We start from the raw sequence: 22258 nt of genomic DNA on the forward strand, positions 1-22258 counted from the left end.
ACAGTCTCTGCTCCCTTAGTGACAGAGGGGAAGGAGCTGAGGGAGTTTTTGGGAGCTAGAGTTCCCAGCCCAGGGCTGCTGTGATGCTTCTTCCCCACCTGTGCTGCTGATGGAGCAATGAGCACTTGCTCTGGGAGAGGCCAGGCCATAAGGGAAGCAGAAGAGATGCTGACCCTGCCTGAACAGAAGGAAGGGGGGTAAACGAGGCAACCTCTTGAGAGTAAGCAGCCCTTCAGTGGCTCCAGGGTCACTTCTCTGTACCGGGTGCTTAGGGCTGGTGTTAATCCAGCAGCGTTTGTAAAACAGTGCTGTGTTTCTGTCTTCTGACCCTGATCTCTCCACTCAGCAGACAGAACAGACAGGCAACACCATGAACATCAACGTGCCCCAAGTCCAGCTCATCAACCCTGAGAACCAAATTGTGGAGGTGAGGCACATCCCCATGAGCCCTCCAAAGCTCTTTTTCTGGCTCACACCGAAGCCTTTCCTTTGATCCTCATGTTGCATTTCAACATCTGCCATGTTTGCCCTGCCCAGACTGATGGAACAATGAACTTGGACAGTGATGAAGGGGAGGAGCCGTCCCCCGAGGCTCTGGTCCGCTACCTCTCCATGAGGAGGCACACAGTGGGAGTGGCTGACCCACGGTGAGTACTGCACTCCAGCCTGCACATTCACCCCAGCGCGTGCCTTTGGTCCTTCTGGGTGCTCCTTTGAAGGTGCCAGTCCCCCTGCACAGCTTGGTCACTATTTTAGATGGGGATGAGGTACTTTCCTGCCCTTCCTGATCAGTTCTGGGTAAGATGTGCTTTGGTCAAGGCAGCTGTCTCACCTGAGCTGCACTGCTGTCATGTCCAAGGTGAAGTTTTTGTGATAAATGCCATTGAGGTTAATGCCCAAGGGCTAATTCTGCCAAATCTCAACATGGAGGGGAAAAAAGGGACAAATAAAACCAAAGAGTGGCTTGGCTGCTCCATGTGATCATTTTCCTGAAATAAAAGAAGTTTTTGTGAAGGGAAGCTGGGTGTGCTGGGTCTGTGAGGGGTTTCCTCTCATCATGGCTGATTCCCCTCTCCAAATGTGACTGTACAGGACGGAAGTCATGGAAGACCTGCAGAAGCTCCTGCCCGGCTTCCCCCGTGTCACTCCTCAGGCCCCGTTCCTGCAGGTGACCCCGAATGTGAACTTCATGCACAGTGTGCTGCCCAGGCAGAACCTGCAGCCCACGGGGCAGCTGGAGTACAAGGTACTGCCCATGATCCCTGCTGAGCTCTGTGCCCTGCCAGGTGGGAGGGTGTTTGTGCTCCCTCTGTTTGTCACTCCTTGGACTGCATAGGCCTCAAGAATGACTCTCTTTATGTATGATTCCAGTTGGTTCTCTAAAGTAGGTTTAGATCAAATATTAGGAAAATACTCTTTACTATGAGAGTGATGAGGCACTGGAACAGGTTGCCCAGAAAAGCTGCAGATACCCCATCCCTGGAAGTGTCCAAGGCCAGGCTGGATGGAGCTTTGAGCTACCTGGCATAGTGGAAGGTGTCCCTGCCCATGTCAGGGGGTTGGAATGAGATGATCTTTAAGGTCCTTTCCAGCCCAAACCATTCTGATTCTGTGAAAAAGCCAAAGAATGAAAGAGCAGTGCAATATGAAATGAATAAATGGGCTAGGGAGAAACAGGACTGTGCTGCCTGGCTTGGAGCTGCAGCCTGCCTGGCAGCTAAAGCAGTGTGCAGGGAGCTGCAGAGTTAAATCCTGCCCATCCACTGACACCACCTGCCCCTGTCCCTGCCACACATCCCTTGAGATGCTGGTGACATCCCTGAAGCCCAGAGGGCTTGTCTTGTCCTGCTGAGCACCCTGGGGCTGTGCTGGGTGCCTGACCATGCTGTGTGTGTGTTGCAGGAGCAGTCCCTGCTGCAGCCCCTACCCTGCAGTTTGTTTTATGCTCCAGCTGAGCACCCTGGGGCTGTGCTGGGTGCCTGACCATGCTGTGTGTGTGTTGCAGGAGCAGTCCCTGCTGCATTCCCCCCATGCTGCAGTTCCTTTTATCCTCCTGCTGAGCACCCTGGGGCTGTGCTGGGTGCCTCACCATGCCGTGTGTGTGTTGCAGGAGCAGTCCCTGCTGCAGCCCCTACCCTGCAGTTTGTTTTATGCTCCAGCTGAGCACCCTGGGGCTGTGCTGGGTGCCTGACCATGCCGTGTGTGTGTTGCAGGAGCAGTCCCTGCTGCAGCCCCCCACGCTGCAGCTGCTGAACGGGATGGGCCCGCTGGGCCGGCGCGCGTCCGACGGCGGGGCCAACATCCAGCTGCACGCACAGCAGCTGCTCAAGCGGCCCCGGGGCCCCTCACCGCTCGTCACCATGACGCCAGTGAGTAGCACAGAGCTCAGAATGTCCCCTCCTGCAGGCAGAGGTGGCTGTGGCCAGCTCACAGCAGGCCTGACACTGCAGGGATGTGCCTGCTCGCTGCCCAAGGTGCTCCCGCTCCCCTTGCAGCACTGCCGTGCTCTCCTGGAGGAGCCACGTGGGGCTGCGTGCTCCTCTCTGGAGCTGAAGGTGTTTGTGCACTTTTTAATGGTGGCTTTTGTCCTTTGCTGGTCCCATGGAGAAAACCCAAGTGTCCATGTCAGCCGTTCTCACTCCCTGGCTGCGTCTGTATCAATGAATTCCCCAAGCAGCAGCCCTGCCCAGGCACTCGGACTGGGGAAGGAATGTTGGAAGGGGTTCTTGGCCAGGTTTCCTTGCCGCTGCAGAGGAGCCAGCACACACCCCTGTGGCAGCTTGTTTGGGAAGATCAGGTGTCCCCTGCATGGAGGGGGCTGTGCTGGTGCCCTCCTGAGCCGTGGCTGTCTCTCCACAGGCTGTGCCAGCTGTCACCCCTGTGGACGAGGAGAGCTCCGATGGGGAGCCGGACCAGGAAGCTGTGCAGAGGTAACTCCCAGTTAACATTTGCCCTTCCTACCTCCACAAGGCTCACCTTGCTGTTCCAGAGCTGATTCAAACACAGCCACCTCTTCAGGGCACCACTGGTGATTTTACAGCGAAGGCTCAGCACCTCTCCTGTTCCTGTGGGCATTGATTACTGTGGGCAATTGCTCCTCTGGCACTTCTGGGTGCTTGCAAAGCTGGATTCCCCTGGAGTGGGTAGCTGATTGAGCAGTAGGTTCTCCAGAAACTCTTGGAACTGCTGAATTCCTTTGCTTAGTGTGCACCAGCATGCAATCCACACTAACCTGCCAAGTGAGTGCCGAGGGATTCCCCTCCCTGCTGGGTGCTGGAGGTGGGAGAATCTCCTCTGTGGCCTTGGGTGCCAGTGCAGCAGCTTTTGTATCAAGACATGCAGTAAACATCCAACTCTGATGCCTCAAACAAAGTGAGCTTGCTGGAATTACGGGTACCTCTAGCTGCTAATTTTAGCATCAGGCCTTAAAATAGTCTGCTCCAACAAGGGAAGCATTATTAGCTCTCAGGCTGGGAACTTCTGTTCTCTGTGTCTGCTCTAAACACACTGTAGGAAGTGGGTAGAATGTGCTTGTACTTTCTCAGTCCATGAACACACTAACCATGGCCTTGCTAACATTTTCTTAGGAGCTTTTGCATAGTTTCCTCTCTGCTAACCAGCTGGGCACTACGTGTGGTGGGTGCTCCTGCTTCTTACCTCAAACTGGAAGAGCTTTGTGGATCCCCCTTTGTACAGGTCATCACCGGGGTAAGGGAGTGCCTCCTCAGGGCTCACGAGGGTTCAGGCTGGGGGTTGTTCAGGCAGGGAGACACTGGGGTGGGTTCAGATCGTGCTCCAGAGCCTTGGCCAGCTGTGCTCCTCTCAGTGCTCCCAGGGAACAGTGGGTGTGAGCAATGACAGGCTGTGCACTGGGGCTGCCTTTGCATACCTCAGCCTGGGAAGTCAGCTTGTAGCCTCAATAATAGCTCAAACAACCATTAACAGTTTAATATAGGGGCAGTAATGTCCTCTGACAGCACCTCAAACAGCTGGTGGTCTTCTTGGCTGTGCAAACATAAATCTCATTCTTGGCAAGGGCATGCCTGGACATCTTACCTGGGCAGATTTTCGCTATTCTAAACCTGAAGGTTTCAGCTGAGCCTTTAAAGCATTAGCTTAGCTGGAAACATTTTGAAACCCCTGTGCAGTGTTTTGCAAGGCACTGAAATGTTCAGATCCCACTGGGAACCAAGTCCCCTTGGACTCAGAGGTCACTTCACTGTTCTCGACAGTGCTGCCCTTAGTTCTTTCACAGCACATGTTCTTCTTCCAGCAGATGGCCTCGAAAAAGCACCATCCAGGTTGTGTGTTAACTTGTTCTCCACCCCCTTGTGTTGCAACATGTCAGTAGTCATCAGAGGAGAAGGGTAAATAGCATTAACATCAGGGACAGATGCAAATATTTAGCTTCTCAGGACACTGCCCCAGATACTCTGTTTGCAGCCACCAGTGAGCAGCTTTTGCCCTCCTTAATCTGACCTTGAAAGCAGAGCACAGTCTTCTCTCTGTTCCAGGGAGCAGTCACATCTCCTTTGAGCTTTGGGAAACTTTCTTCCACCCGAAACGCTCTTAGAGCTCGTGATTGGATTGTTCCCTGGAGGGCTGAAATAAAATGATCTTAGCAAACCACAACAGTAAAGCTCTTTGGGAACCTTTCCCTGTCTACATCAAATGATTCTTAAACAGCTAATGGCACGGGCTTTGGCGGGGCACCACGGCACTGTTAACCTGCTGCTTCTGCATAAGTGGCTTCAGCAGCAAGCAGAGGCTGGGTCTGGGCAAGTCTGTGCTGCTTGCTGCTCTTTCTGCTTCCCGGGGCAGTAGCTGGGCAAAGGAGCAGAGGTGAGGGTGTGCAGGTGTCAGTGCCCGAGCGGTGCCTGGCCTGGTTACCGGAGCTGCCTGGCTGCTATTTGTGTTCACAGGGCACAAAGGGCTCAGCTCATCCCAGCGGCCTTGAGCGGGCACAGCCTGGTGCGGTGCCAGCCCTGGGCGGGGGCTCCGGCCCCTCTCTGCCAGCTCACTGTGCCAGGAGCAGCTCTCAGCACTGCCTGGCCCTTCTCGCATCCTTACGGAGCAGAGGCTCCGAGTTCCTCCTCCCTGCTCTTTGGGGGCTTTGCAGGAGAGCTGCAGCTCTTCTCCAGTGCACAGCGGGTTTTTGTCCGAGCTGTCGCCTCCCAGCTCCGGTGTGAGGCCAGCCCAGCCCTGGTGCTGGTGGCTCCGGAGGGAGGAACCCTCTTGCTGCTCGGTTCCCGTTCCCTGCGCATCCCGGGCCGCTCCCGGCTTTGAGCAGGGACTAGATGGCGCCCTCGGACCGGGCTGGCACAGCCCTGCCTCAGCCCAGCCCTTCTCGTGCTCCTCGGGCACCTTCCCCTGCTGGGACGCGGTGCCCAGTGCTGATGGCCGGAGCCGGGTGGCCCAGGGTGGCTCTGAGGAGGCTCCGGGGCAGAGCAGCAGCTCCCGCTGGGTTATCTCTGCCCTGGCTGCCCGCCTGGGGCACACGGACACACCTGCTCTGGTGCGCTGAATGCCCGCTGCGGGCAGGGGGTATTCCCAAAGGGACATACCAGCATTCCCCTGAGGTGAAACGTGGCTTTCCTGCTGGGAAGAGCAAACGGCTCCTCTTTCCTTCCAGGGCTGGCAGTGGAGCAGCAGCAGCTGCAGCTGCTCTTGTCCCCAAAGCGCAGGGGAGCCGGTGCTGTGACGGGCACGGGCAGCGTGTCCGTGCCGTGTTCTGAGCACTGCACAAGCTTCTTCCTTCCCGTGTTCTCTGGGTTATCTAACACTCCCTGTTTTCGGAGTACTCCCATCAGTCTCTTATAAAATGTGCTCCTGCTTGTTGCAGATACTTGGCAAATAGGTCAAAAAGGCACACTCTGGCCATGACCAACCCTACAGCTGAAATCCCTCCAGACTTGCAGAGGCAGCTAGGACAGCAGTCCTTCCGACCCCGGGCTTGGGCTCCACACCTGGGACCCGACCAGCACCGGTGAGTAACGGCACCGGCCGGCCGGGCAGCTCGCTCAGGACCCTGCCCAGGTGGCCCTGGAACGGAGCACTGAGGACATCCCGCTGGCAGGGAGGGGTGACGAGGAGGAGGAGGAGGAGCAGGGACAAAGAGCAGACCCACAGAGCAGAGGGTGTGTGACCCCCTGCCTGCAGGGACCAGCAGGAACCAGCTGGCTCTTCCCTCCGGTCCCGCTTTTGTGGCTGGACGTGATTGCTGGAATGGCTGCCATCACAGAAATATTGGGAATAAGCAATTTTTTTTTTAGAGGAAAGCTTTTCCCTGTGTAATGGTAGGCGTCCAGGTAGCAGATTTGGTACAGAACGTTTCTGGAGGCAGATGCAGGCAAAAGATTGCACCAAGAGTCATCCACAGCAGAGCTTAAAACCCTCACTGTTCTGCACCAGAGTTGTGTGTTCTGACTGCAAAGTCTCTGTGCAAAGCTCCTCGAGAGTAAGTTCATTTCTCACCTGAGCCCTTGATGGGAATGATGTGAAAAAAGGAATCCCGCTGGGGAAGGAAAAGAAACCAATCACAGTGTTTGGGAAAGAGGGAACTTTTGAATTAGATCTAAATACACTCAGGATGTGTGGGAGGGACAGTCCTGATGAGGCATTAATGTGACAGAGCCCTTGTCACAGCGGCCAGCTGGAGATGCTAATGCCACAGAGGGAGCTTAAATTCCTCTTAACAAAAAAAAACAACTCCTAAAAATGCTTGAAAATGCTCTGACACCTCAGTGCTAGGAGCAAACCAGCTGCACACTGGGGTTTGCTGCCTCTTGGGAAAGCAGTGGCTGCCAGGCCAGGCTGGTGCTGCTGTTCAGCCCCTCGGGCAGCTCACAGTGGCAGCTTGACAAAGCCCTTTTTATTGGAGCCAGAGACCTGCTGAGCTGAGCACTGATGTAATCAGCAGGGACAGGTGAACTCTGAGCAGACTGAGACACTGCTAGTGCCACGCTGGAGCTGCAAAACCAAGATAAGCACCTCTCTGCCCTCAAGTTACTCTTCAGAGGTGCCCGGGGGATGGGAAGAGCAGAGGGGAAACATTTCTAGGGCCACAGCTTGATAGGAAGAGGAGTGCAGCTTGCAAAACAGGCAGAATGTGCTGTGTCCTGCTTTCAGGATTGCTGCAAATCCTACAGGTAAGCCAAGTCCCTCACGCACAGCAGGAACGGAATTTTTACAAGACTTTAAACACACTTACCCTGTAAACAACGTTGGTGTCACCTCTGGCTCTTGGCTCTGGAGTCCTGAAGCTGTTGCATCATGAGCAGGGTGGTATCTGCTCGTTGCACTCTTGGTGTTGTAACGTGCTGTGAGCCCGTTCTGTGTTTTTCCTGTGAAATCACGGAAATTTCATCTGACCATGGTCTAAACACAGTGTTCCACAGTGAGTTCATTACATACCTGGCACAGAAATTAGCAGTCATTGTGTAAATAAACCAATTATTGAACGGCAGGTGGGTTTTATTTTAGCCCTTAACCTATTTTAAGCCATCTTATGTGTGTTCTTATTTGTCACATTCAGTGTCTGAAAGCAGAATTGAAGTCCAGCTGTACAGGGAAGTGCAGCTGTTCTGCCTTGCCCACACGGGTTTCAAAAAACTCAGCATGATTTTATCTGTTGCTTCTGCTTTCCATCAATGCAACAGGAGAACAAGTGGATCAGGATAATGGATGGGATGGCTTCAAAAGGCAGGAGCACAGCTCTTCCCTTGGAAGGAAGCTGAACTGTGTCCTCCCAAGGCAGAGACAGGGGCAGAACAGAACCCAGCCTGCTGGAAGTGGTGCAGCATCAGTCACTTTGTGACAAGGGGAGCTGGAGCAGCCCTCAGAGTGACCTCTGGAGCTCAGGAGCTGGCTCCTGAGCTGGGTTTGGTGTCAGAGGTGCTGTAAGGACCACGTCTCCATGACCTTCTCACACACAAAGGCTGCTACTGGAGCCTGTGCTTTAAATGCTGCTTGCTGGGTTCTGGAGGTGGCATCTGCAGAATCTTTACAAAAGAAATCCTTTAGTGATGGGAGAAAATCCTCCCTGTGAGGTGGGGAGGCCCTGGCACAGGTGCCCAGAGAAGCTGTGGCTGCCCCATCCCTGGAGGTGTCCAAAGCCAGGTTGGACAGGACTTGGAGCAACCTGGGACAGTGGAAGGTGTCCCTACCAGCCCAGAGCATTCTGTGTTTCTGTGATTTGCACAGAAATCAGGTGCCAGAGATAGCACTTGCCTGGAAGCCATGAGGGCAGGCAGAGCCCCGGTTGTTTGGTTGTTTATTGTGAGGCACGTTGTGCTGAGTGTCTGCCAGGTTATCTCTGCTCCTGATAACACAGATGGCACCTAATGGCAGGGCAGGAACTGAGTGATAATGGGGAGCCCCAACTTCGGCAGAAAACAGCTCCTGAAAAATGTCTGGCTCCCTCTGATGGCAAGGAAACCTCATTGAGAAGGGGAAGTGCTTGAGGTGCCTTGGGCACAGCTCGGTTCAGGTGTGCCCATCCTGATTGCCCAGTGTGGAGCACCCAGGCAGCTGGGAGGCTGGTGGGAATGGGAAGCCTGTGCTGCAGTTTGTGTTCTGGCTGGTCACACGTCTCTAACCCCCTTCCCCTGTGTTCAGTTCTATTTACAAGGACTCCAACACTCTGCACCTCCCCACCGAGCGCTTCTCCCCGGTGCGGCGCTTCTCCGACGGGGCCGCCAGCATCCAGGCCTTCAAAGCCCACCTGGAGAAGATGGGCAACAACAGCAGCATCAAACAGCTTCAGCAGGTGAGAGGGGGCTGGGCGCCCTCAAAACTGCCTCCACAAGCAGTTCTTACTGTGTTGCTGCTTCAGGAAGCAAAAGAGGAATCTTTACACCCTGGGGACTTTGCAGGGTTTGTTCCTGCCCTGAGTGTCCTCTGCATGTATGAGCTGTTCACTGCAGTTGGGCACCTGGGGGGATTCCTGCTCCCTCTTTTCTGGGGAGAGCCACCGTGCTGTGCCCAGCCATGGGTGTCCTGCCTGTCCCACCAGCACTGTCAGACTGCAGCTCCTGCTCTCCCACATTTCCCCTGGCAGCAGTTTGGGGCCGTTCCAGGGTGTCCCAGGAAAGGGCAGCTCCTGAGTGTGTTGTGGGATATTCCCTGCACAGCCAGGCACAGCTTGCCAATGGCTGGAGCAGGGTTTGGCCCCAGGACAGGCTTTCCCCTTGCAGCACGGCACAAGTGAGATGCTCTCCTCACCTTGAAGTGCTGTTCCCAGAGCTTGCTGCCTGCATTAAGGGAACACAGCAGTGCCAGCTCAGTGTCACATGCACCCGTTGCTTTTCTGGCTTTTTGCCACGTCCCTGCACACCTGATTCTGTCAGAGGAATGGATTAGGCTTGCTTTGCCAGCTTTTCTCAGAGGGGTGGGCTGCAGGGCGTCCCATTCCCACCCAGCAGGGTGCTGTGCAGCAGAAGGTCATTTTTGGGCTGTGCTGGGTTCCTTGCAGGAGTGTGAGCAGCTGCAGAAGATGTACGGGGGGCACATGGACGAGCGGACGCTGGAGAAGACGCAGCAGCAGCACATGTTGTACCAGCAGGAGCAGCACCACCAGATCCTTCATCAGCAGATTCAGGTAGTGCAGCCTGAGCCAGAGCTGCTGAAAGCTCAGCTCTGTTTTCCTGTGTTGCTGCAGACACAACTCGTGAGCGGGTCCCGGGGGGATTGAGGGAGGGGCGTTTGCTGGGCTTGCTGAAGGCTGAAGGATTTCAGCAGAGATGTTTGCACAGCTGCTGTGGTAGCTGTGGCAGCCAGGGCTGCAGCCAGGGACTGACACTCAGTGAATCTGGATATGTCCTGCTTCACCCAGCAGTGTTTCTAAATTTACTGACTGAGGCATTGACTGCAAACACTTCTTGTTTTCTTGTGGTGCCTGGTTCAGGACTGTATCCGGCCTCCCCAGCCATCTCCACCCTTGCAAGCTCCATGTGAAAACCAGCCAGCTCTGCTCACTCACCAGCTCCAGAGGTAAAGAAATGGCTTTAGGACAGCTCTGGGTTTGACTCTTCCTGAAGCCCAGGGATGAGCTGACACACTCAGGAGAGGCCAGGCTGAGTTGGAGATTTATGGAGTCAGAATGACACTGCCACTTCCCAGGTGAATGTGCCTGGTCCTTTGGGCTGGATTCTCTCAGAAGGACTTTAGAATCAGAGAAATCTGATTCAGAGGCACAGACCTGCTTTGAGCAGAGGGTTGACAGTCCTGCCTTTTGAGTGCCTTGAAGCTCTCTCATGCTTCCTTGGGTGTCTCACACCTTGCCAGGCCCTTGGTGAGCTCAGCCTCCTTGCCCTCAGCACCCTGACCTGTGGGTGAGGGAGGCTGAGTTATGGGAAATGCCTGCAGGGTGTCTCACCAGGTGCAGTGACTCAGGAGGTGAGCCTGCAGTGTCCTTGTCCCCAGGTTTCTGTGGTAGCCACCGGCTCATGCTCACTCCCTGTGTGACTTGGACAAGGGAGGTGGCTCTCAGAAGAGAAGCCAAGCTGCAGAGACCTTGGGATGCCCAGCAAGGGCTCTGTGGTGTTTATTTTGAACAAGACACGCAGTGTTTGGCATCAGTTCTCACAGTTGGGACAGCATCTTGACAAGGAGCAGGCCTGGTGAGAAGGTGCTTGTTTCCCTGCGTAGGTTACGGATCCAGCCATCCAGCCCACCCCCAAACCACCCCAGCAATCATCTCTTCAGGCAGCCCAACAGCAGCCCGCCCCCCGTGAGCAGCAGCGTGCTCCAGCCCCATGGTAAGCACTTCTGGGAGCTGGGCAGGGCCGTGGGATCCCACCAAAGCCTGCAGGAGCAGCCTGGGGTTGCCAGGGCTCCGTTCCCCCAGCCCAGGCCCTGCACAGTTTGCTGATGATGTAAAAGATTCTCCATCTGGCAGCAAGGGCTGCTGTTATCAGAGCTGGCGAGGAGCTGCCAGCTGGAATGTGCTGTCAGGTTCCTTGTCACAAGATCCTTACTTATCTCTCCCGGGGGTGGGGAGGAAGGGCTGATATTCTCAGGTTTATGCAAATCCCTGTCAGCTCCGCAGTTTCTGTTTTGGTGCAAGGGGCTCTGGCTGTGACCTTTGCACGCTGGCACAGCATGACAGGGCGCCCGTACGGACATGTGCTGGGCTCCCAGCCTGGCCCAGAGTCATGGAATGAATCACAGCATCACAGCCTGCTTTGGGTTGGAAGGGACCCTACAGACCATCCCTCTCAGCCCCCTGCTACGGGCAGGGACACCTTTCAGTAGCCCAGGTTAATCCAAGCCATGTCCAGCGCTTCAGAGAATGGAGCAGATCTCGCTCCCTGGGCTGGCAGGGGTGCTGAGTGTGTGTTCCTTGCAGGTGCTGCCTCCCAGTCCCAGTTCCAAGGGATGCCATCCCACAGCACCATCTTCCCGCAGTCGGGTAACTGTTCCCCTCCCCCGGCCATGGGGCTGACGTGCCTGGCCCTGCAGCAGCAGCAGCAGCAGCAGCAGCCCCAGCAGGTCACCATCCAGGTGCAGGAGCCCGGGGACATGGTGGGCAGCAGCCTCCTGCCCGGGGCCTCCCACGCCCGGGGCATGTCCCTGAGCCCCAGCGCCAGCCAGATCCAGATGCAGCACCGTGCCAACCTGATGGCCTCGCTGAGCTACGGCCACCGGCAGCTGTCCAAGCAGCTGAGCGCCGACAGCGCCGAGTCGCACAGGTGAGGCCGTGCTGCCTGCTGGGGCTGGGGCAGCGCTGTGGGCAGCGGGGGGTGGCAAGGTGAGACGCGCTGTCCTCGCCGCTCTGCCCCGTGCCTGCTGCCTCGCTGGCCCTGGCAAGGAGTAGCTGAGCCGGGCCAGGGCTGCTGTGCCACCTGCCCGGGGAGGCCCCTCTGGTGCAGGAGCAGCTCTGGCTCCCTCTGAGCAGCACAATCACCGGTCCTTTTCCTTGTCCTTGCAGTCTGAACGTGAACAGGTATCCCCCCGCCAACTACGACCAGGTGCACTTACACCCCCACCTGTTCCCGGAGCAGCCTCGCGTTTCCCCCAGCAACTACAGCCCGCCGGGAGGGGTGGGGTTCCCCGCAGCCCAGCAGGCTCTGAAGGTCCCGCAGCTGGAGCAGTACCCCAGTTTCCCCCCGAACGCACATCAGCAGCAGCAGCAGCACTACACGGCATCGGCACTACAGCAGGCACTGTTGTCCCCGACCCCGCCCGACTACAGCCGACACCAGCAGGTACCGCACATCCTCCAGGGACTGCTCTCCCCCCGGCACTCGCTCACGGGGCACACGGACATGCGGCTGCCCCAGGCAGAATTTGCACAGCTCATCAAACGGCGGCAGCAGCAGCAGCAGCAGCAAGAGTACCAAGAGTTGTTCAGGCATATGAGTCAAGGGGATGCTGGGAATATGGGCAGCAGCATGGGACAGAACCTCTCGGAGCGCCAGTCGTTGTCTTTGCCTTATCAGAGTGCTGACACGTACCACCCCCAGAACAGCCCCCAACATCTCTTAAAAATCAGGGCTCAAGAATGTATCCAGCAGGTCCCTGCCTCCGTGCCACCGCCGCCGCAGGGATACGGACACCAGCCAGCCCTGTTCCACTCGGAGAGCATGGAGGAGGACTGCGCCTGCGAGGGAAACAGGGACAGCTTTCCTGACAGTAAGAGTTCAAACACATTGACCAAAGGTTGCCACGAGAGCCCTCTGCTCGTGAACACAGGAGGGCACGGGGACCCCGAATCTTTGCTAGGAACTGCTAACCCCGCGCAGGAGCTGGCAACGCACCAGTACAGGCATCAGCCCGCATTCAGGAATAAGGTGCCCAGCAGAGGTAAGGCTCCCTGCTGCCCGTGCAGGCCAGCTGTCTGTCTGTCTGTCAGTGCAGGCCAGCTGTCTGTCTGTCTGTGCCAGCCACCCACCTTCCTGCCCAGAACACCGGCACACCAAGGGTTTCCTGACATGCTCTGCATAGCACAGAATTACCGAGATTCTTTCTGGCTTTTGTGGCCTGAAGTAAATTGCAGGCACAGCCTCTGTAATAAACAGGGTTGAATAAGGAAGGAGCCCCATGGGCTGCTTCCCTTGGGAATCTGACCTACTTCTGCAGGCAGGTAAAGACCAGGCCCCAGCTTGGTGCCACTTTTTAGGGGCGCTGCGTGGTGGCCACAGATTTATTCTTGTTGATGATGTTCCCCATCCCCTGTAAAGAGGGGATAGGAACAGCTCAGCTGCCAATATACCCCAGCTGTGGCAGTGCAGTCGTTTATTCCTCTTCTTAGCCCAGGCACTGCTAAAGCTCCCACAAACACACAGTAACAGTGTGGGTCAGTGTCCTGTGCCTCCAGCAGCCTTGCAGTCTCTCTGGCACTTTGGGAAGGAGCAGCAGCAAGATTCTATCCCTGCTTGAACTGGGAAGGGTGGATTCTGGAGAGAGTGAGTTTAAACTTGCCATTAGGATCTGAAGACCTTTCCTGCTCCTTGGAAGCAGCTGCACCTTTGCTCCTCAGTGGCTGCTCTGGCAGCCCTGGGCTGTCAGAGAATTCCTGCCTGAGCTGTAATCACAGGCTCCTCTGCAGGAAGAACACCCCTTGAGCCCCTTGCTGAAGGGCTTTGAGGAGAGGCTGAGTGGGCAGATCAGTATTCTCTGCAGGACTCGGGGTGCTGGGCTGCAGCCACCAGCTTGCCCTTGGCACCAGGGCCCTGCTGCGGAGGAGCTGTGTCCAGGCACAGGAGGCCCAGCTTTGTTCAGGGACACAGCACGGGTTTGTTGGGAAAGTACCGGGCTGGAATAGGCCGGCTCACAGGGCTGAGTGGGGCTGCCAAGCCCTGACCCCCCAGAGCGTGGGCGGGGGGCAGGGACGAGGCTGGGCTGTGCTGAAATCCTCCCAAATTCTGAATTCTCTTTGCTCTCAGAGCTGCTTCTCTGCTGTGCTTGGAGTGGGGGGAATCGCCCCAGGCTCAGCGGAGATTGGAAGCTCTGGAGGGGCGTTTGGTGTGAAATCATGAGTCTGAAACTTGTCACTGAAGCCCGGTAGATGGACAGTGAGGTCTGCTGAAGTCAAAAGCCAAATCTCAGCCCCCGCACTGCTGGTGCAAGGACTGGTTACACAAAGGAGAAGGACTTTAGACTGCAAGGCCTTGTAAATGAGTAAAAGCAAATAGATGTTTACAAATAGGCTTGTGTAAGCCTTTCTGACAGGGCTGTTTGTAGTAAACTCTGTCCTGGGGATGCAACTGCTTGTACCGTTTTCCCTATGGCCTCCATAACCCACTTGGACTCAGGCCTGTGCTGCCTCAGGTCCAGGCAGAGTCACCTCAGAGCTTCCCAGGTATCTTTACCTTCAGCAAACCCTGCACCCCTGGGCTTTCCTGGTTTTTACCTACATCAAATCCTACATCACTCAGTTTTCCCACTATTCACCCACACCAAATCCCATATCCCTAGGCTTTCCCACTATTGACCTACACCAAATCCTACATCTGGCTTTCCCACTCTTTTCCCTAGACTGTGTGATGAGGGTGCAGTTTGAGGGTCTCTTCCCTCCCTGCCTTAGCTCCCCAGATGGGTTTCCCTGGAGCACAGTGGTTTCCCTGTGGCTGGGAGCGCCTGTGCTTCCAAGGGTGCGTGCTAACGCTGATCACAGCGCTCTGGGTGTCTGTGCAGCAGCTGCCAGGGATGGCAGCCGGGAGCCTTGAGAGCCAACCAGATCTGTTTGGGATGTGGCTGAGCTGCCTGTGAGCAGCCCTGCTCCAGTTCTGCTCCAGCGTGGCCGTCCCGGGGCTGGGAGCGCTGCCCATGGGAAACCTGGGCGGAGGGAGCCGGGCTGGCGGCAGCGCCGTGCCAGCGTCACATGCCACAGGCACACAAAGGATGGGGGCATGAAAGGCTCTCCTCTGCAGGGCTGCGGGTGTCACTTCGGGGTGTCTGTCCCTGGGTGCAGAGCAGCATCCCCAGAGGTGAAGTGCTGGCATTGGGGAGCAGCTGTTTTTGTGTCCTGGCTCGTCCAGGCTGAGGGAACTCGTCACCCGCAGCACAGGGGCTGGGGCCGGGGCTGTTTGTGGAGCTGGAGCAGCAGGCTGCTGGCCCCAACCACTGTTCCCACAGTTGGAGCAGCATCCCAGGCCATGTGTGGGTGGCACTGATCCGCTAACATCTGTTACCTCATGTTTTCCTTCTCTCTTTTCCGGGAAAGCTGACTGCTAACCGCACGTAACCCCACGGTTGTGCAAAGGAAGGGGGAGGCTGCATCTCTGCCTGCCCTGGGACAGGGCTCCGGCAGGAATGCCACATTCCTGATGGAGGAAGGGCACGGGGAGCAGTGTGCTGCCTGTGCTGTCCCTGCTCTGCCACGCTCTGTCCTTGTGCTGCCTGTGAGCAGCGTGGGGACCACATGGCATGGGGTCTCACTTGAATTCCGCTAAATCTGTGGAAAGGTTTGGGGACTGCTCTGTGCAGGTCAGATCCTTGTGGGTCCATGTGGGGATGGTCTAGGATTCTGTGAGATCCCTTTGGGGAGCAGTTTAGTGGCAGTTGCAGTGTCAGCTGGGCCGTGCAGTGTCCCAGCACAGCAGGACATCACTTCCCACTGGCCAAAGCCCTGGGAAAGCTCTGGCTGTGTGAGGGATGCACCTGCAGCTGTGTCACCTCGGGGCAGCTCCCCTGCGCTCGGGCCTTTGTGCTCAGCAGGGTCTGCACTCTGCGAGCTCAGCCCCGATGGAGGCTCCTCCATGGCTCAGGACTTTATCCAAAACATCGCGTACTCGATGATGAGAGGCTTTGCCTGATAGGAATGTGGCCTTTGCCCTCAGTCACAAGAGCTTGCAGTGCAGATGGACTTTGCCAGGCAGAGCACTCGTGTGCTCCCGCAGCCAGATTGTGGGAGGGCAGGGAGAAGTCATCTGATAAAAGTGAAGATCCTGGCCAGCTCTTTCAGCAGGATTATGTTGCTTACAATTGCCAAGGGGCCCTGCTGGAACATCCCGTGTTGGAGGCTCCCCAGCTCTTGTGTAACAATGTGGGGGTCGAGCTCAGGCTTGGGGGGAAGGAAGAGGTGGGAAAGGGTCTGGTTCCTGTGCCCCACTGCTCCAGCCTTAGGCTGCTTTTGCAGCCCCGATGGAAGGCAGCTAGCATTGGGATCCTTTGGGATATTGATGGGAGGGAGAGGCCCATGTGAGTGCAGCTGGGGGCACTGGTGCTGCACCACTCTAACTGGGGCAGCCGGGGGTCCTGTCCCTGCTCTGCCAGCAAGGAGTGTCGGTGTGCAGCACAGGAGGCTGCAGGTCCCTTGTACTAACGTGTCCTTTTTCTGTGTCCTGTCTGCTTTTCAAGAGTCCATCGTAGGGAACTGCATGGACAGGAGCTCCCCTGGCCAAGCCATGCAGGTGCCTGACCACAACGGGCTGGGCTACCCCGTGCGCCCCTCGTCCAGCGAGCACCCGCGGCCCCGCAGCCTGCAGAGACATCACACCATCCAGAACAGTGATGATGCCTACGTAGGTGCCTCTGCCTGCCCCGTCCCTGCTCTGAGACAGCCTGGGGCCATGCAGGGCTCTGCAGACACAGCCAGCCCCACTGGCAAGGGGCTGCTCAGGGCAGCCCAGACCTCAGTGCTCTGTGCCCTCTGGGGTGCTGGGGACTGTCCTGCCCAAATCTGGGTGTGGGCTTTGCTACAGCTCCCTTCTGCTGTAGATGAGAATGTCAGCTTCAGTGGTGCCCAGTGATAGGACAAGGAGCAGTGGCCAGAAACTAAAACACAACAAGTTCCACCTCTACATTAGGAAGAACTTCTTTCTATGGGGGGTGGCAGAGCACTGGAACAGCTGCTCAGGGTAGGGCCTGGAGTCTCCCTCTCTGGAGACATCCCAAAACCAGCCAGATGTGTTTCTCTGTCACCTGCTCCAGGTGTGCCTGCCTTGGCAGGGGCTTGTGCTGGATGATCTCCTGATCTCCTTTCCAGCCGCAGCTGTGCTGTGATTCTGTTAGTTCAGAGGCATTTGGACCATTCAGTCCATCCTCCTGTTGAAGGCACAGGCTGCACCCAAGCTGTGCCTGATACAATTCTTGCCTTCCCCAGCCCTTGCTGAAGGCTTGCAGAGGCTCCCTGGGCGCCCTGTCTGTGGGCAGATGGGAACAGCAGAGGGGATCCTGGGCTGCCCCTGAGCGTGTCCTGCCATCCCCACAGGTGCAGCTGGATAACTTGCCTGGCATGAGTTTGATGGCAGGGAAAGCCCTCAGCTCGGCGCGCATGTCGGACGCCGTGCTCAGCCAGTCGTCGCTGATGGCCAGCCAGCAGCTGCGGGACAGGGACGGCGAGGGTGAGCACGGGGAGGGGGCCCGGGCAGCCCCTCGGGGAGCTGAGTCACTGCCACGGCTGCTGAGTCACCTCTCTGCCCTTCCAGAATGCGGGGAGGGTTTGGAAGGCCAAGAGCACGGGAGCCTGGGCGACGGCAGCCAGCACCTCAACACCTCCTGCTACCCCTCGACGTGTATCACGGACGTCCTGCTGAGCTACAAGCACCCGGAGGTGCCCTTTGGGATGGAGCAGGCAGGGGTGTAACCAGGAGGGAGTGAGTATCCCTGTGTCCTTCTCTCAGCACACCACACCTCGGGCCTCACTCCCTTGGGTCACCTTCACTGCTCATTGCTCCAGTGCTGGGGTTGGCACCATCTGCTCAGAGCTGAAGCTGTTTGCTGTGCCCCATGTGCCCAGGGACAGCTTCCCTCCTTCAGCCTTGTGCTGCACTCAGACCCCTTTGCTCTCACTCCTGGGGCAGGGTCAGCAATGGCCTGGGGGTGCTGGAGGGCTGTCGGAGGAGATGTGCCATGCTGGTGTCCCCTAACGTGTGTTTTCTCTCTCTTGCAGGGTTTGTGTACAGCTTTGAAATGAAAAGGTCCATTTTAAACCAACAGTATCTAGCAGCATTGCGCCAAATTGCCGTAGTATTTCTGACTAACTGGAATACCATGGCCCCTTTCCTCATCCTCACTTCATCCAGTGTGTCGTTCCTTTGGGTTCTTTAATTTCTGCCACACTTGCCTGTAACTCCAGCTACACCCAGAGCCCTGAGCCCGACACGGAGGATCGGCCTCGGCGCCGGGGCTGCTCTGGGGGCTGGCCCTGCCCGGGGCCCCACGCCGGGCTGAGCCTCCCTGGAGCCTCCCTGGGCAGCTGCAGGGGGCTGGAGCCGCTCCTGGATGGAGGCCACGCTCTCCTTGCCGCTGTCCCTCTGCACTGGGGCTCTGGGCCTGGCAGGGCCCTCCCACCCCGGTGCAATTCACTTCTCGTCTCACTCTGTCTGCTCTGTTCCCTCTCGTGTGTCGGGGTGCTGACAGCATCCCCCCTGCCCTGCCCTCCCTCCCCTTTTCTTTCCAATTCTGCCACGACTTGGGGTTTTTTCTTTTCCTGGCTAATGTAGGGCAGACGGATTTTTCTTTGTTTCCTTCGCTTTTCCTCCCGATCACGTAGGAATTGTTTTTTTTGGTAAATGTTGTTTTATTATTATTGTTATTAATAAAAGGCAAAAGGAATTTCTGTTTGAGAGAAATTTTTAACTAGATTCTGTTCTATATGAATTGTGACTTGCACCTTTTGTTCAAAGTATTTTATTTCTTTTAATGACATTGTACTTGTGACTGGTTTTCTCTCGTGCCAGTGGCGACAGTGGTAATTCTCCTTATACAGTCGGGACGTGCAGAGGTCTCTTCTTTGTCCCTTTTCCATCCTTTCCGTGGTGGATAGAGTGGGAGGCCCCCCCGCCCTGGGGCTCAGGAGCACATGGTGTCACCCTTGCCTTTGGGACTTGACAAGCTCCAGCTCAAACCCTTCTTACTGATGTTTTTTCCGGAATATTTTTTAAAACTAAAGCAAACATCGCCCCAGCCCTCCTGACTTTGCACAGAAGGAAGTGTGAAACCAGCACGGCAGAGGTGACTTTGCTGTCCTTACCCCGTGCCTCTTCCCGGCCTCCCCTTCTCCGGGAGAACAACGCTGACAGCTCTGGATCCCGAGAACCAGAGAGGAGGGAAGGAAGCTCCGCACACAGCCCGGCCGTGCCGGCCCCTCAGCGGCGCCTGCGGGCCGGGAGAGCCCGCGGGATGGAGCGGGAAGGGTGGGGAACGCTGAAAGCCTTTTGCTCTGTCCCTTTGGTTCATTTTCCTTTTGTTTACATGACACTGTATCCTGGGAGAGTCGCCGGGCCCCCCCCAGCAGCAGCTGCCCCGCAGGGCCGTCACCGTGCCATCCGCAGTATCACACTTTTTTTATCATGGCTTTGTATTGTAGTAATCAATACGCGCAGTATATGTTGAATGTATATTAATATACTTTGCTATTATTTCTGTTTTTTGGAAATGTCAGAAGTATTTTTTTTTTTCTTCCTCATTTATGTTGGACTAAAAAACGGAACAGGAAAAAAAAAAAGAGTTTCAGTAAATCTTCAGTCCATTTTTTGTGGGTCACTTGCAACTAGTCAATTAGTTGGACAGTGGGATCATAACAAATAAAACCATGATTATGATCTTCCCTGGGCTCTTGTTTGCCTTGTTGCTCAACGCCAAAGTTCAAGGGGCGGCAGCTGCTGTGTCCCCAGCCCATCCCTGGCGCTGTCACTGCTCCCAGTCCCCAGCAGCCCCCCTGGCCGGTTTCCCGAAGCCCCCCGGCACTCGCAGCCCCCTGCAGCCTGAGCCCAGCAGAGCCTGGGGACCGGCAGTGCTGCGGACCAGAGCCTGCCCAGCATCTGCTGCCCTGGGGCTTTTCCAGCCGCGGGCAGGGTCTGGGAGGCGCAGGGAGCTGAGCTGAGCTGTGCCTGCAGCACCTGCGCTGGCAGTTCCCGTGCGATGCCCTTGCGGTGCCCAGCGGGCTGGGGCTGCAGGGAGCCGGTGCCACCCAGAAACGGGAGCATCGTTCCTCTGTCGCAGCTCCCCTGGCAGTGCCAGCCCTGCACAGCCCCTGCAGCCCCTCCGGGGACACGGCCCCTCTCTCCCTGGCCCCTCTCTCCCCTTGCCAGGCCGGGCTCAGCCTGATTCCTGTGCATCCCTGCACCGGTGGCAATGGGACAGGGAAGCTCCTGGGGCTGGCTCGGGCTGAGGGCGGTTTTGGGGCGGCCGTGCCAGTTCTGTGCCTGCTCTGAGCCTCCCCCTTGTCCTTGCCCGGGTTCCCAGCGAGGGCTGGCGTGGGCGGGCAGGGCGCAGCTCCCGGGACCTGTGGGCTGGGGACACAGCGGGAAAAGGGGGTGACGTGAGCGGCCCCGTCAAGGACGGGGCACAGACCCCGGCCGAGGCGAGGGGTCCGGGTACGGCAGGCCAAATCCCTGCGGGAATAAACCTTGTCCCCGGGCCCGCGGCCAATCCCTGGGGGCTGCGAGGGGCCCCGGCAAGGCCAGCGGGAATCTGGGTCACCGGGAGCGTAAACAGCTCCTTGGCCGGCGAGGCGCGTCCCGCGGGGAGCTCCTGTTTGCTCGCCGCCCCTGCCAAGCCGCGCTCCGCGGCGATGCCGCGATCCTTGAACCCTGCGCGCACACCGGGGGCCGCCGCTGGCTTATCTCCGCGGAACTGCCCCTCCGGCATAAATAGCGGCGGCGGAGCCCCGGCCGCTCAGACGGGACGAGCAGCAGCGGAGGAGAGAGCTGGTAAGAGCCCGGGCTGCCCCGAGGAGCCGCCGGACGGAGCGGGACCGTGAGCCGGGCTGGGGCTCAGCCCCGCCGGGCCGGCTCTGGCTCTGCCCGGCTCCCAACTCTTGCTCTGCCCGCAGGTCCGGCGCGAAGATGAGAGCCGTGGTGCTGACCCTCGCCCTGCTCTGCCTCACGGGTAGGTGCGCCCGGGGCTGCGGTCCCCGCGGGATGGAGCGGCGCGGGCGGGCCGGGAGCGCCGCTGGGAGCCGCCGCTTTCCGGAGCGCTTTGCTTTGGAGCCAGCTGCAGCCCAGGGGCTCCTCGGTTCCTCCCGAGCCCGGCAGGACCCGGCAGGGCTGGAGCCGTCCCTGGGCACCGTGTCCTGAGCGCGGCCGGCTCTCTCCGCAGGCACCCAGGCCCGCTCCTTCTGGCAGCACGATGAGCCCCAGGCGCCCCTGGACCGCCTCAAGGACATGCTCGATGTGTACCTGGACTCCGTGAAGGCCAGCGGCAAGGAAGCCATTGCCCAGTTCGAGGCCTCCACCGTGGGCAAACAGCTGGAGTGAGTGGGGGGCGTGTGGCGGGGGGCTGGGGGTGCCCGGGCGCCGTGCGTGACCTCTCCATCCCTCCCGTTCCTCAGCCTGAAGCTGGGCGAGAACCTCGACACGTTGGGCGCGGCCGCCGCCAAGCTGCGAGAGGACATGGCCCCCTACTACAAAGAGGTGCGGGAGATGTGGCTGAAGGACACCGAGTCCCTGCGCAAGGAGCTCACCAAGGACCTGGAGGAGGTGAAGGAGAAGATCAAGCCCTTCCTGGACCAGTTCTCCGCCAAGTGGACGGAGGACCTGGAGCAGTACCGCCAGCGCCTCGCACCCCTCGCCCAGGAGCTGAAGGAGCTCAGCAAGCAGAAGGTGGAGCTGCTGCAGCAGAAGCTGACCCCGGTGGCCGAGGAGGCGCGGGACCGGCTGCGCGGGCACGTCGAGGAGCTGCGCAAGAACGTGGCCCCCTTCAGCGATGAGCTGCGCCAGAAGCTGAGCCAGAAGCTGGAGGAGATCCGGGAGAAGGGCATCCCCCAGGCCGCCGAATACCAGGCCAAGGTGGTGGAGCAGCTCAGCAGCCTGCGGGAGAAGATGACGCCCCTGGTGCAGGACTTCAAGGAGCGCCTCACCCCCTACACCGAGACCCTCAAGGCCCGTTTCCTCAGCCTCCTGGAGGAGCTCCAGAAGACCGTGGCCTGAGCTGCCGGCCGGCGCGGCCAGGGACTGAGCCCAGCCCCGCTCCGCCGCCGCCCCGGGCGCTCCCCGCCCTGCCCCGGGCACTTCTGCTCAGGGGGCTCTGGGGACAGGCTGCGGGAGCCCTCGGGTGTCCTCCCCGGAGACCCCCTCTTCCCCTAGAATTCCCTCCCCGGCCCGGCGTCGCTCTCAGCTTTGCCTCCCTTTTGAGAAATAAACTTGACTTAAGTTATTGGAGCTCGCCCAGTCTTTGCAGTGGATGCTGGAGGGGGCAAGGGTGCTCTGAACTGGGGGTACTGGGGGACTCAGAGGGACTGGGGAGACAGGGAGCTGGTGATGGGTGTCCTGGGCTGGTGATGGGTGCCCTGGGCTGGTGTGGGGTGCCCTGAGCTGGTGATGGGTGCCCTGGGCTGGTGATGGGTGCCCTGGGCTGGTGATGGGTGTCC

General features: G+C 58.0%; 2 protein-coding genes across 5 annotated transcripts in view; both read left to right on the forward strand.

The window, feature by feature from the left end:
- SIK3 (SIK family kinase 3) overlaps positions 1–19495 on the forward strand; it is a 69671-nt gene extending 50176 nt beyond the window's left edge. The window contains exons 10-25 of one of the 4 annotated variants that reach the window (XM_058041318.1): positions 350–427; positions 538–647; positions 1093–1246; positions 2214–2369; positions 2860–2930; positions 5843–5986; positions 8617–8767; positions 9473–9598; positions 9905–9990; positions 10648–10757; positions 11348–11690; positions 11930–12804; positions 16303–16466; positions 17156–17288; positions 17373–17540; positions 17837–19495. In XM_058041318.1, the coding sequence (XP_057897301.1) occupies positions 350–427; positions 538–647; positions 1093–1246; positions 2214–2369; positions 2860–2930; positions 5843–5986; positions 8617–8767; positions 9473–9598; positions 9905–9990; positions 10648–10757; positions 11348–11690; positions 11930–12804; positions 16303–16466; positions 17156–17288; positions 17373–17530 (2859 nt within the window). In that variant the 3' untranslated portion in view covers positions 17531–17540; positions 17837–19495. Of the gene's footprint in view, positions 1–346; positions 428–537; positions 648–1092; positions 1247–2213; positions 2370–2859; positions 2931–5842; positions 5987–8616; positions 8768–9472; positions 9599–9904; positions 9991–10647; positions 10758–11347; positions 11691–11929; positions 12805–16302; positions 16467–17155; positions 17289–17372; positions 17541–17836 lie in introns of all 4 variants that reach the window. The other 3 variants (XM_058041317.1, XM_058041319.1, XM_058041316.1) reach the window with 3 other exon arrangements.
- A 1053-nt stretch (positions 19496–20548) lies between these two features.
- On the forward strand, positions 20549–22049 carry APOA1 (apolipoprotein A1). Its single transcript, XM_058041322.1, has 4 exons — positions 20549–20600; positions 20723–20778; positions 20989–21142; positions 21221–22049. Exons 2-4 carry the CDS (start codon positions 20736–20738, stop codon positions 21816–21818), a joined length of 795 nt encoding a protein of 264 aa, XP_057897305.1. The 5' UTR covers positions 20549–20600; positions 20723–20735; the 3' UTR covers positions 21819–22049.
- Positions 22050–22258: the final 209 nt, after the last annotated feature.

Source organism: Melospiza georgiana, chromosome 27 (genome assembly GCF_028018845.1).
Source record: "Melospiza georgiana isolate bMelGeo1 chromosome 27, bMelGeo1.pri, whole genome shotgun sequence".
NCBI classification, from domain to species: Eukaryota; Metazoa; Chordata; class Aves; order Passeriformes; family Passerellidae; genus Melospiza; species Melospiza georgiana.